Raw genomic sequence first — 13,944 nt, forward strand, 5'->3', positions numbered from 1 at the left:
AAGCTTTGCAATAATTAAGGATGTGAATTTGACAAGAAAAATTTTAATGCACTACTTTTACAAATGAAGTTTTGGGAAGTAACCAGTATCACAGAATTGCACCACTGCATCATCTCTAACATCCTTCAGCCTGCAGAAAAAGAGCAAGTACAGGTGTAGTAGCATGGGTCTGTGTAAATTTGGGGGGTATAGAAAGGGTGACTGCAATTACACCCAACATGCCCTAAGCTACACCCACACCTCACTATGCCTTCCCTTTATATCAAAAAGATGCAAGTGCCCTGTAGTCTCAGAGCTTTTGCATAAAAACGTGACCTCATGTACAACCAAAGAATACAAGATAGAATCTCCTCTCAAGAAGGAAAGTTAGATTGCCCCATGCAAATGCAAAGCAAGCTTTATTCACATTTCCAATTCACTGTAACATTAAAAGCCCACAGGTCATGTTTGTACAATGCAGTTAACATAAAACTAAGAACTTACTGCAATCAAAATAAAATATTTCTCACTGGCATTACTTCAATAACTGACCTAGCCCAGGGTCGTTTTAAAACAGTTTAAATGCATCATTAATCCAGGGTATTCCACAGCAGCTTTACTAATATGCTGTAATAAATTAAAACAGAGAAGTAAGGTTGCAGTCAGAATGCTGTCAGAATTTTAAAAAATAATAATATTATATCAAAATATGCCAAACATACAGATTAAACACAAAAGAGAAGGCATAGGAAATACAACAGCAACACAACTTAGAAGTTCAAGAAATATATTCGATGGGATATATTTTCCTTATTTTCCTTGGTGTATATTTTCATTGCTCACATGTTCCCTTCCTGTCACTTCCATTCTAACATTCTGGCAGCTTCTCCACTCTTATTAAAAGATAGTAGCTGGTATCTCAAACAACCAGATCAGTAAATTGGAGATTAATCTGTGATATGAAGAAGGTTACTAAATGGAAGAGAAGGTCAATTGTTTGACTTTTGATCCCACATACCAGGAGACCAGGAGACTAGTAAAGTGTATTATAAGGACAGCAGTCTTAAGCAAGTATTTTTGAACAATCTAGTCTATGGTTTCCTAAATACATATAAAAAACCTGTATGTGAGTTCACTGACTAAAGAGTGGACATGACTAACAGGAAAGTCTGGTAATAATCAAGGGCATAAATGAAATGAGCCACCATCATTATTTACTACAGATTTCAAGTCTTCTCAAGTAGAGGAGGAAAAAACATTCAGTAGATTGTTGAAAGTTATGGCTGTTCAAAAACTGAACATAAAGTCAGCCCACATGCAATCTGTTTTTAAAGAGGGATGAGAGACAAAAACAAAAATCTCAAAATTTATTAAAAACCCCTCCAACTTAAAAATGCCAAGGACACTGTAGATTGTGCCCAATTTATACTCATTAACATATGCTTCTCCATGTATTCACATAGTATTTTTCACAAAATTGTTCCATTCCTCTCGAGATTGTTGGCATGTTACACTAAGAAAAAAATCTTCCCTCTCCCTTGCAGGAAGCAAAGATGGTCTCTTCACCTTCTGCCCATAAACAAACATACAATAATGCACATTATATATACATATAAGTAAAATGAAAAACTCAAAACCCACACTAACAACTATCTCTGAATAATCTATTCTACTAATGATTTCTTTAAAGTGCATTGAAGAAGAGTTTCAAGTCTCACTGAATTTTAGTTTTCAACTTAATTCAGAAAGAATTTACTCTTATCAATCACAGAATCCACAACACAAGGAAGCGGCAAGTTTTTCCAAAATCTGTGTCTTTGAAGGTGTTACAAAGTGCACAGTCCAGGCCTTGTTCTCTGTTGTGGTGCAGCCCTAGCCAACAGCCAAGCCCCATGCAGCCACTCACTCCCCCACCAGCAGGATCAGGTAGAGACTCAGAAGGATAAAAAACAGAGAACTCATGGATTGAGATAAAGACAGTTCATAGAGAACACAGAAGTCATGCACACAAGCCCAGCAAAACAAGGAACGAATTCTCTGCTTCCCATGGGCAGGCAGGTGTTCAGCCATCTCCAGGAGAGCAGACCCCATCACAGATAATGGTTACTTGAGAAAACAATCACCATCACTCCAAAATCTTGCTCCTCTCTCTTTCTTCCCTCCACTTTACATACTGAGCCTGATGCCATATGGTCTGGAATATCCCTGTGGTCAGTTTGGATCACCTGCCTCGGCTGTGTCTCCTCCCAGCCTCCCATGCACACCCACCTTCCTCACCAGCATGGCCATATGAAAATCAGAAATGGCCTTTGCCTGAGCAATCCCTGCTCATAAACAACTAAAACATCTCTACATGATCAACCCTGTGTTCAGCACAAGTGCAAAGCACAGTCCCATACCAGAAACTATGAAGAATATTACTCTAAATGGTCTCAGCTGAAACCAGCAGAATCTCCCATGTTCATTTGTCATTCACATCCATTCCAGATGCAGAAGCAGGTTGCTGCTTAGCATGATGCCATCTCCATTTCCTTGTTCACAATATAAAATGCATTTTTTCTTCATTACTTCTGAAGGAGACATCTGTTGTGAGTCTTGAGCATCTGAAGAAAAATGTCTCTCACATGTTCATACTTAAGTCACTTCAAAGAAGACACCTTTACCTTCAGCAACTGCACTATTGTGGGGTCTGCACATGCACTACAGCACTTAGAATTTTGCTGAGAAAATACCTCAGTTACACAGAAAGTCTCCATTAATAAGACTGTCAAATAGTTTCTCTCAACACCTTTTGTAAGAATGGTTTAAACAACATCTCAGTATTCTTACTGCTCTTGGTGCACCCTCTCCTCAGGGAGCAAGAAGACACAGCAGACAGGAAAAGATTACAGAAAGTAATGGACCTTCTTTCTAGTCAAATTTATTTCCCATCCCTCTGGAATCCCAGAGGTTTCCTGTCCTCCTCTGAAGTGCTTCCTGCTCACATGGCATGCCTGTCCATATTGCTAAAAATGGCAGATTTCAAAATCCATTAGTATAAGGTGGATGTGAACACAACTTCAATTCCATGTTAGCAAAGCACTGGCTAATATATATGCTCTGGCTGCACTTACATTGGGCCTGTATTTCTTAAATGGATTACTTTAGAAAAAACAGAGATATAAAACCACACTCCTGTCAATATAATTCAAGCAGTATCACTCAAAATAAAATCTGACCTCCATGGAAGAACATCTCCATGTGTTTGGAGAAATTTCCACTGCTTCACCATCATTGGAAATTATGTTAAGGATGTCCAAGGTTGCTGGAAAAGATTTAATCTGATGTGAAACACAGGTTACATATACTGCAGGAATATTTTGCTGTGACACTTTTGTATGTAATTTTTTAGTCTCCCACTTATTTTTAGAGCATCACAAGTATTTTTTTATTCTCGTTTGTGTTGTGTCTTTAATGATTCTGTAACTTTAGAGGAGAATTTGTTGCTCAATAACATAAAAGTTCTGAATTTACATTTTTATAATGGTGTCATAATTGTAAAACTCGATCAGCAATTTGAATGTCACTCTAGTTTATATTGAGCAATTTTGCAAAAACAACATCCATTCAAGTCTGTCATTCATTTTGTACCCATAACAAATGCAACTCAAAATGTAGTCATTTATCAGAGTCTGAGAAAAAGATAAATATACTGCTTGTTGAATGGCCTTAATGTGTCTTTTAAGTGCATTCTCCATGCGAATGTGAAACTACTGCTCTACAGAAAAAGCAATCTAAAAATTTCCACAACTCAGTCCAATATAGTAATTTACCCAGGAACTAAGTGGGATATCAAAAACATTAAATGATCTTAAATGTGGAGGGTTTCCCTCCAAAGAAGAAAAAGCAGCAAGAGATGGAAGTGTGCTGCTATGTTGAAAATAAAAGCTGAAAAACCACATTAGGCATTGTGCTCTCATTTTAAAAAAGTTAACTATTTGATTAAACCATGTATTAACTCTGTTCAAGACAGATGACTCAGAACTGGAGAATCACTGAAGGATGGGGCTTCAGCACTAGATCTGGGGCTATTTAAAGCCTCTCCTCAAGTTATCTGATAGTTGTCTCTGGTTAAGTACTACTGTATCTGTGCAGGGACAAGTGAAGTTTTGCCAAGGGTGAAGCTGATCTGCACAGAAGTCAGTTGCCGGTGTCTGCTGGAGCCATCTCTTCTGGGTGGGGGCACCGCAAACCTCTCTAGTCCATGGGCACTGCTTGACCTTGACCCCTCGGACACAACCAAAAAGTTTCAGCAAAGATACACAAAATTCATCCAAAAATTACATTACAACCACAAATTTTAGCCCAGGGACTGGATGACAACACAGAAAGACAAACTGCCTGTGGTAGAAGATTGTTTTATCTAATGCAAAATTGTGAGATTTTACTCACGGTGAGGCAAAAATATATGAGATAAAATAGTTATCTCACAGTAGAGGAGCTGTTACCACTGCAGGGCTGGTATTTCCCAGGCATTGGCTCTGAACAGAGACACAAGGAGTCCTTCCTCTGCCCTATCTTCATCTATAAACAAAACCTCTCACAGACTGCTATGAAATGTTCTTAGGTTGTCCTAAATGTTTGTTTGCCTTCTCCTAGTACTTAACTGATAGAAAGCTATTTACAGAGGGCAAAAATAACTAAACAGGCTAAAATTTTCTTAATAAATGCATCTGTTATTTAAAGTACAAGTATGAAAAATTATGCTTCTTAAGGCAAATGAGCACCTTAAGTTAGTCTGATAAATCTACACTTACACACTTCGGTGAGCAATCCAATTTCTAAGCACCTTGTACTAATACTGGTATCCTGACAAAATTCTAGTTTAGATAATTACTCTGCCTAGCTAAATCTCCTAGCAGTATTGCATGCTGTCATAAAACACTGTGTAGCAAAAAAGAAAACTCTTCAATTGCCATTGCTTCTTAAGCACAGGATCAATGGTTTATCACTGATCAATGAAACACTTAAGTCGTAGAGGCCAGATTTTGTAGTCTACCATATCCAATTTGCACTGCAAATTTCACATTACAAAGAAACAAACAAAAAACAACTGGCAACATACAGGAAACTGCACTGGATAAGGTGAAACAAACATGACAAGTTTCATGGCACAGCATATCTATGGTACTGCCAATGGCACCAATCTCCAAACTTCTTGCTGCAGTTCTCATGGGGGTGACTGTTCACATGACTTTGAAAACAACACAAAAATATTCTTCAGCTTCTTCAGAGAAAAGTCTGGCAGTTAGGCTTATACTCTTCTGGAGGTGGTTTCAGATGATCCAATGAAGCATCTGTCAAATACCATTGTGTACTGTCATCAGGGATTTGGCTGAAAACTTCTGGCATGGGAAGGTAACCAACAGCTGGAGGTGATGATGGGGAAAGGGATGCTGTAGTTATCTGTTAAATCCACATGTGACAAGAAAGCCTCATATTTCAGCTAGTGACTGCTTCCTAAGGGCAGAGGTGTTCAATAAACAGGATTTGACCAGAGAAAGATATAATAGGAAATTCCTTCACTAGAATCAGCCAAGATATTTTAAAATGACGGCATAACGAAACATTGTCCCTGTGAAACATGACCTCTCTGACCCTGTGGAGAACAAGCATCCAGAAGAGAATGGGATATTGTGACCTACATATTTCTACACTAGCTGGACATACACGTTATCATTTCTGTTCTTGCAATTCTCTTTGTTATTAGTTTGGTGATTAAATAGCTGACTTGGATCACTGGGTGTTTGCATAGACTTCTAGCCACATCATGGAAAAATGTGTGAAAATCATGGAAATGAAGGTAAAGAATTTGAAAAATAATCATGAAGTCCTGTTAAATCCCTGCAACAGATTTTCTTCCTCTTCTTTACCTCTTGAGTAAACCATCACAAGCAGGTCTCTCCCACGGTGTTTCTTACAAAGAAGCGGGAAAGGATTTCTCCATTGAAGACATATTTTGAATAAGATTACCCAGACAAGTATATCACGCAGTGAAACCCTTCCAAATGTGACAACTGTCAAAATCAGGTTGAAATCAATGAACCATTACAGAGCTTGACCTCAAAAACCTGTTTACATTACATACTGATTGCAGATGGGATAAAATTAATTTTCCTCACAGCCACTGGTAGGGGACTGTATTTTGGATTTGTGGTGGAAACAGTGCTGATAACACAGGGATATTTTTGTTGCTGCTGAGGAGGGCTTACACAGCATCAATGTCTTTTCTGCTTCTTGTATTGCCCTGACAGTGAGGAGGCTGGGGCTGTACAAGAAGCTGGGAGAAGATACAGGTGAAAACAACTAATCAACGAGATATGCTATACCATATGGCATCAGAAGCACAATAAAACTGAAGGAAGAGGTGACAGGAACAGGAGTGATAGCATTTGTCTTCTCAAGTAACTGTTATGTATAATGGAGCCCAACTTTCCTGGAGAAGGCTGAACATTTGCCTGCCCAGGGGAAATGGTAAATTGATTCTGGTTTTCACTTGTGTGTGGGGCTTTTGCTTTACCTATTAAACTGTCTTTACCTCAACCCACAGGTTTTCTCACTTTCACCCTTTGGATTTTCTCCTCCATCCCACTGAGATGGGAGTGGGGGTGCAGTGGTATGGTGCTTACTTGCCTGCCAAGTTTAAAATATAACACACTAAAATTCTCAGAAAGAAGGTTCAGAAGCTTGCCATATCCTAGTGAAGCCTTTTTACAATTTAAAGAAATCACTAAGACAATGGGACTGCTAATTCTTTCAGTCAGCACAATTTGGTCTTTTGACCATGAAGAACATAGTCATGTAGAATTTTGTAAAATTTTTAGTTTGGAATTCCTGAGTTGCACTGCATTTAACTTGTTGATCTCTGAATTAATTTTTTTCAGACTAATTTTATGTAGCCAAGATGTCTGCTCCTGGCCCAAATCCATCAAAATAGTCAGTTTTGCTGCAGTCAATTGCTATAAATGTGTGCATCAGCATATTGCTAAACAAAGACCATAAGTTACCTGTCTGAGAATTAAAACCAAGAGAAAAGCTGAATTGTTCTTTGTTCTTTTATGTGAACAGACACCTGCCTAGACACACAGCACACACAGTGCAGTCTGGCTCCTGACCAGGATGTACCTATAGTGCCACTGCAATCCTTCACAGCCAGACACAAGAGAAACTCCCTGCACAGGGAAATGAGGAAGTTTAGGAAAGAACTGAGCATCACAGCCCAGTGAGGGGACAAAACATAGCTTGTGTATCCCCATTAATAATTGAGCAATTTTGCACTCTGCTTCAATACAGCCATGGAATTCCCTTCATCACATTAGCCTTTCTACAAGTCCAAATGTCAGCATGCACTGAGGTTTCTCGATCTTGTGCTTTGATTTGGATTAAGCCAAAATTACTAAGCACAATAAATTACTGAAATACATTAGAAATGCTGAGTTAAATGGAAAGAAAATTAAATATAGAAACCAGTCTATTTTATCCTGTAAGATATACTCTATTTAGTAACACTCCTAAAAATTGATGGGTATTAAATTAACCACAGGAGGGCTCCCTCTGGTATAGAGAATGCAACAGAAGCATACTGTTTTAAGATAAAATACTATTTTTGGCAATAAAGTAACAAAGGTTTCGGAACTCAAATTATATTTTCCTCAGTAGGCTCCAATATAAACAAGGGAATTAAATTATACATGAACAACTTAGGTAAAAGAACTGAATTATGTAAGTGTTAACTGTGTGACTCAAAACACCTAAAAGGCAAACTCAGCTTGCCAATGCTCTTCATTTTAAGGCAGTAAGCTCTGTTTTGTCATGCCAGGTACAGGGACTCTTGGAGCTGACACCCCTGCACAGCAATCAGCACAGCAATTAACACAGCCATAGAATAAAAGAGTATTGAACACACCATGTCCCAGCTGCTGCTCTGCAGAGAGAAACGATGACTTGCTTGGAACAGCACATGCATAGAAACTGAGCAGAGAAAGTGAAGCTTCATATTATCAGTACTTTTTATGGTCTGACAGCTAATGTCTCAAAATAGCAGAAATAAATGTCAGCAGCAGTCAAACAGCTACTTTTGTAGACTTGAGCCTGTTTGTCACTCTGTACTTTATTTACTCCTCTGCTAAAGAGAAACAAAACTCTCCTGCCTTATAAGTTTGTGGTAAAAGCAATGGTAAGTAATTGAGACAGTGGAACTAAATACATAAGTAACTGACAGTGTCCTACCAGTGCAATAATAAGAAACAGGTGCATATTGATGTTCTAACCAAACCATACTCTGTACAAGATTTTGCAACTGTTGAAATCAACCAGAAAGGCAAGGGAAATACAGCTGGCAGGGGGAGGGTGTTGAGAAAAAAGTTGTGCTCTTGAGATGCTGCTTTTATGCACCAGAAACAGAATTCACCAGCCAAGCTTTATACTTTGCTGGCATCAATAGTGAGTTGACAGGGTTAACTGTCCTGGAAAATTTTAGAGTATTAGAACCTGTGTGATAAACAGTAGGAAACATTGCATTCTGGGGTAAATCTAAATTTTCACTTCTTTCACAGACTTCATTGCAAGACACCAGGTTTAGCAAGTCGATTTTGTGCCTGTTTGCCAACTACAAAAGAGGCCTAGGATCTGTAAGTTCTCCTTATCCTAAAGAGTTCATTGAGATCCACACCTCACTATCCCATGAGAAAGGTGTAATCTTGAGGCTAACCAGATGGAGGCACAGGCTTCACAGTGGAAAGAGAGCTCCATGACTACCCCATGGAACTATGTTTCCTCCTCACAGCACAGCTTTTTCTCTTTGTTCTGGACACCATGCATGCACAAAAATAAAAAAGGACCAACACCATCACCAGTTTCTGCAGTGGAAGTGGAGTCAGGAGGTTAAAGCAGCACCTCTCACTATGCCAGAGCATATGTGAAACGAAGCCAGAAATCCACCTTCTTTCCTTACTTTACACATCATAAAGCATTCCAGTAATACACCTACAAGTATTACAGAGCATTTGTGACCAGGAGACGCTGCTATTCAAATCAATTCTAAGTGAGGAGATTTGACATCAGGAAGCAGGAATGTGACCAATGAAAAAATATACAAAATGAAGTTGAAATATATTAGGGGTTACTTCACTAGACTGCCCTCCTTTCAGTCACCACCCATATGAACAGAAAGAAACATAGACCACAATACCTACGTAACAGACACTGGAAAACTGCTGCAAGAAATTTGGTACTTCTACATGAAATTATGCTTCCTATACTGACAGTATATGAACAGACAAGGGTAAATCCTTACTGTAGCCAAACAAAGTAGCACTAACTTTTGATAGCATGAGATAACCAGGTTTGGACCAGGATTACCTCTACTGAATACATTAAATTGTTGCTTTTCCTCCATAGAAAACAAAATTAAAATTAAAAGTTTTACCAGCCAGCATAACTGAGTATCCAAACACCCTGGTTATGGAACTTTATCAAATGATCAGACAAGATACTTATATCACATACAAAATACCTCAATGACAAAACAAAACAAAACAAACTCTCCCTCCAAAGTTAAACTAACTATAAAAACTGTAATCAAAACTCAAGGACATCATAATGTCTTAAGGAATTTTTAAGACTTCTTTTTTAAAAGGGCAATAAAAATACCCTATTCAATTTCCCTTATTTCCACAGTATAGCAAAGAAGGCAGTCTTAGAAATATTAAACTAGAAATAAATTATTTTTTTTCCCCTTCATGTCTACCATTTATGTCAAGCTGTATTTTATGGAAATCTTGTTGCACCACAAAACTCACTTTACATGTACATTTACCCTTGAAGCTCCACTTTAAATGTGATAAAACAGAAGTAAATAGTAATAACAAAAATATAAAAATCAAGCCTATAAAGTTCTCAAGTGAAAACACGACAGCTTTAAAAGTTTATATGAAACAAAGGTTCACAGAGATCAATAATGTTTACAGAATTAATGTAAAGTGATCAAAACCATTAATGTTGTCTGAAATCTTAATTGCATCATTTTTACTTTTTTCAATTTTTCCCTAAAGAAGAGCTTCTCTACTCAGAAACAGAATTTGCACAATGAAAAACAATTCTTATGTAACTTACTGCAGCACTATTTTAATGAAAAAAAAAAGTCAACTTAGTTTGTCATATTAGAATTTCTAGATAGCAGTAAAGAACACAAGTGCCTCTTCTAGGCACTGGAAATGACACAGTCCCCAGGGGACACTGTTCTACCATTGATAGAAACAGACTATTTTTGCATTGTGGACTGCTTTTGAGCAGCTTCTCTGCTTACTGCTGTCAGGATATCAATACCTCTTCCATCAGACTGCCATTCCTCCCTCACTCCAGTGCTGTGGCAAGCAGTTGAGGTGATGGGAGAGGCTGACAGAGCCCTCATGCACAGGGAAGTTTGGGGATGTTTGTTTCAGCAATGAATGCAAAAGCTTCATTTATAAGTAGACAAAACATCGTTTTACCATGCCATCTCCTCAAAACCACCTGATGATCTATCATATGAATTAAATTGTTCTTAAAACAAGACAGCACATTTATAAACACTACTGTCAAGGTCAGGATACCAACTAGACGCTCATTTTACCCACAAAGACAAAACCAGTTCAGCCTACAACTAAATTATTGAAGTCACAGACAGCTCTCCTCTCTCCCGTGGTCAGGACACATCACAACAGTCCAACTGTACACCACTAGCATGACTGCTGACTCCACACACATGTACCTTTGTCACATAACATGATGTTAGACTATATAAGAAAAGCCTGCTGCAGTTTCAGTAGGACTGACCTCTAAACTTGTATTAAGTCACACTAAGTATCAAGAAATTGAATACCTCAAGGGCAAAGAATAACTGTACTGAGAGTTTAAATTCTTGCATCTGCTACTAACTTAACAAGGAAAAAGAAGTTACATTTCTACTAGAATACTATTTCTAATGCAGTCTTTTCTGGCATGACCTCATTTCTAGGGTAGTCGCAAAGAAGTCTTACAATTTTCTTTATATTTCAGGGAGTTGAACTCAAACTCGTATTTTAATCCCTGTTCCTTGTAAGTATTTTGGGTTATAACGTGCACATCAAAAGACATAAGTAACCTAATTGCATTACTTGTCTATACTTCAACCTTCCATCCTCACTGGGTAATGATATTGCAAACATGATCTCAACACTTACCATGATAACGGAATTACATTAGAGTCAGCTGTAAGGTTCAAAATTTCACTGCTCATTTTTATTGTTTTTCCATTAAACAGTCCCATTACTGCTCAATTAGCATTCAGACTGGGAGAAAAGTCAAGAGGAAAAAAAAAGGGGGAGAAAAAAAGGAAGCTAGTAAAAAGACCTTTTCAGAAAACTTAGAATTTAAATTTTTTTTTTATTATCATTAGAGTAAGCCTTACTAGTCCTTGACATATGCTTAGCTGTTTATGTCACTTTATCCAGAACCTTTTTTTTTTATTATTATTAAATAAAAAGCTCCCTTTCAGTGTTATCCAATCATGTTCTATTCAGAGTGCACTCTTGAACATTAGAAATTTTATCAAGGCATGTGTGTTCTGAAGAGCCATGCAATACACACGGACATCATTATTTGCATTGAAAACCTTAGCTTCCCTAAGTCACAAAGTAAATTAGAAACTGCAAAAACTGCAGTGTGCACCTTGTAAACTAATGACAGACACTTATGATCATGTATAATTTTCTTTCAGCAGAAATTACTTCCAACTAAATTTTAGCACCTGACACCTACTGCATTTTAAAACCCATGGACACATAAAGTAAGCTTCAAATTAAGAAGCTATCTTTAACTTCCTCCTCTACTAATATTCAGCATATTTCATTAAGCAAAGTTATGATACTTTGGAGGGCTAACTTCTGTGATGGATACCCTTATTAACAAAGAATCAAATATGTTATTGCCCAATTGAAGTCATTGACCATACATGGGTGATGACCCTTGAAATGAAGGCTACTAACACACTAAAATGATAAATGAATACACTCTAATGGGAAGACTATGTAAGTGGTAAACAAGCTAAAAGATCATACAATCCCATAATTTCTTACCAATGATCTATGAAACATTCATGTTATGTTTAAATTACACTGACAATTACAGCGTAGGAGCATTGTACTGTTGAACAGAACAAACACAAGCTTTGGTAAATTACAGGCAGGGTTATAAAGAAGTGCATTACAATAACTCCCTAAAACTAAACTTCACTTAACGCAGGTCATACTGTGACTTATGAGCCATACATAAAACCATCAAGTTGAAGAATAACTCAAGCAAGAAACAGCGTATGTCAACGGCTCCTATTAATAACAGTGATCGAGAAAACTGTAAACTGAAAATATTTGGAAGTTCTTTGTGACATCAGTCTGACAAGCAGTTAAACACAGCATCGCCGCATCAGGACACAACAGTAATATTCAGAAGAGAAAAAAAACACTGTCAGCCACTTCTGTCGAATTTACAACAGAAGAGGAAACAAAAAATCTCGGCGGTAAGACATACGGATCCCAAGCAATTTCAGCGGACCTATAGCCACACACCAGTGCGAGAAGTATTGCGGAGAGGCGGGCAAACAAAAGTTGCAGTAAAACCTCCACTTCTTGAAATGAAAATTAGAGCCCAGCATCACCCTCAACTCACCAAGGCAGCGCACAAAACCCCACGTCCGCCCAACTCCAGAGGCAGCCCGTGCCCGCTCGCCCCTGCCCTTCCCGGGGAAGCCCAGCCCGGCAGCGGAGATGCTCCCACAACTTCGTCCCCGCGGCAGGACCGGCAGCGCTGCCCCCGCGCCCCGGCCCCGAGCCCTGCGGGGCAGAGCCGGCCCGGGCCCGGGCGGGCAGCGCTGCGCTCCCGGGCGGCTCCGCGCCTACCTGCGGCTCCGCGCCTTCGGGCGGCTTCACCAGGTGCTTCTCCTTGTACAGAGACCAGAGGCCGATGTCAGGCAGGAAAATCAGAGCCGCGGTGAAGAGCAGCGTCATTTGCAGAAACCTTTTCTGTTTCCTCTTCATGGCCAAAGCCGGGCTGCTCTGCTGGCGGCGGCGGTGTCAGCTCCCCCAGCACCGCGGGGCCAGGCTGCTCCCCGCCCGCAGTGCCTCGGAGGGGCCCGGCACCGCGGAGAAACTTCGCCCGCCTCACGCCTGCCCACCCGGAGCCCGGGCGGGGCCGCCCCCCGCAGCGGCGGCGGGGCCGAACCTGGCGGCCGCTCCCCCCGCCCCGGCGCGGCGCTGCGAGGCGGCGGTGCCGCTCTGGGGGGAGCTCATGGATCCACCTGCGAGCAGAGCGCCGAACAGCCCGCCACGCAGCGGGACGGGGGCAATAAAGAAATATATATATATACACACATATATATATTGAAGAGAAAAAACAAAAAGGAGGGAAAAGCCTCACAGCCCGAGTCCTGCAAAGCGCGTGGGACCGAGAGCTCGCCCTCCTCCCGGCCGCGCAGAGCCCCCGCCGCTGGCCGCGCCCGCCCGCCTCACGTCCCCCTGCCTGCCCCAGCCCGGGCGGGGGGAGCGCGGCATCATGAGCTCATCACGCGCAATTTGCTAAGCAAGACTTCAATTAAAAAGACAAAAAATAAAAAAAACAGCCGAAAACCAGCAGAAGCGGGCTGATGCCGGCGCCGCGGCACAGCGCGCCCCTCCGCGCCGGGAGGCGGGCAGGGAGGGGCGGCCAGCGCCCCCCGCCACCACGTGCGGCGGCCGGGCCGGGGACGGGCGGGGTCGGGCCCGCCCCGCCGCGCCCCTCATCCCGGCCGCCCCACGTGCGCTTCCGCCGCTCCGCGCCTTCCCGCCGGCGGGCGAGGCGGTGAGCGACGGCCCGGAGCGGGGCCCGCGGGCCGGAGCCGGGCGATGCCGCCGCCGGCTCTGCCGCCGCCGCCGC

At 40.9% G+C, this 13,944-nt stretch overlaps 1 protein-coding gene across 1 annotated transcript in view; it reads right to left on the bottom strand.

Annotated features, from left to right (window-relative positions):
• The window catches only part of GALNTL6 (polypeptide N-acetylgalactosaminyltransferase like 6), a 436,047-nt gene extending 422,606 nt beyond the window's left edge, over positions 1–13,441 (bottom strand). Inside the window, exon 1 of the mRNA XM_079305686.1 lies at positions 12,933–13,441. Coding sequence (XP_079161812.1) covers positions 12,933–13,070 — 138 coding nt within the window. The 5' untranslated portion in view covers positions 13,071–13,441. The remainder of the gene's footprint in view (positions 1–12,932) is intronic.
• Between the last annotated feature and the right edge of the window lie 503 nt (positions 13,442–13,944).

The sequence above is a fragment of the Erithacus rubecula genome (assembly GCF_903797595.1).
Source record: "Erithacus rubecula genome assembly, chromosome: 5".
NCBI lineage: Eukaryota > Metazoa > Chordata > Aves > Passeriformes > Muscicapidae > Erithacus > Erithacus rubecula.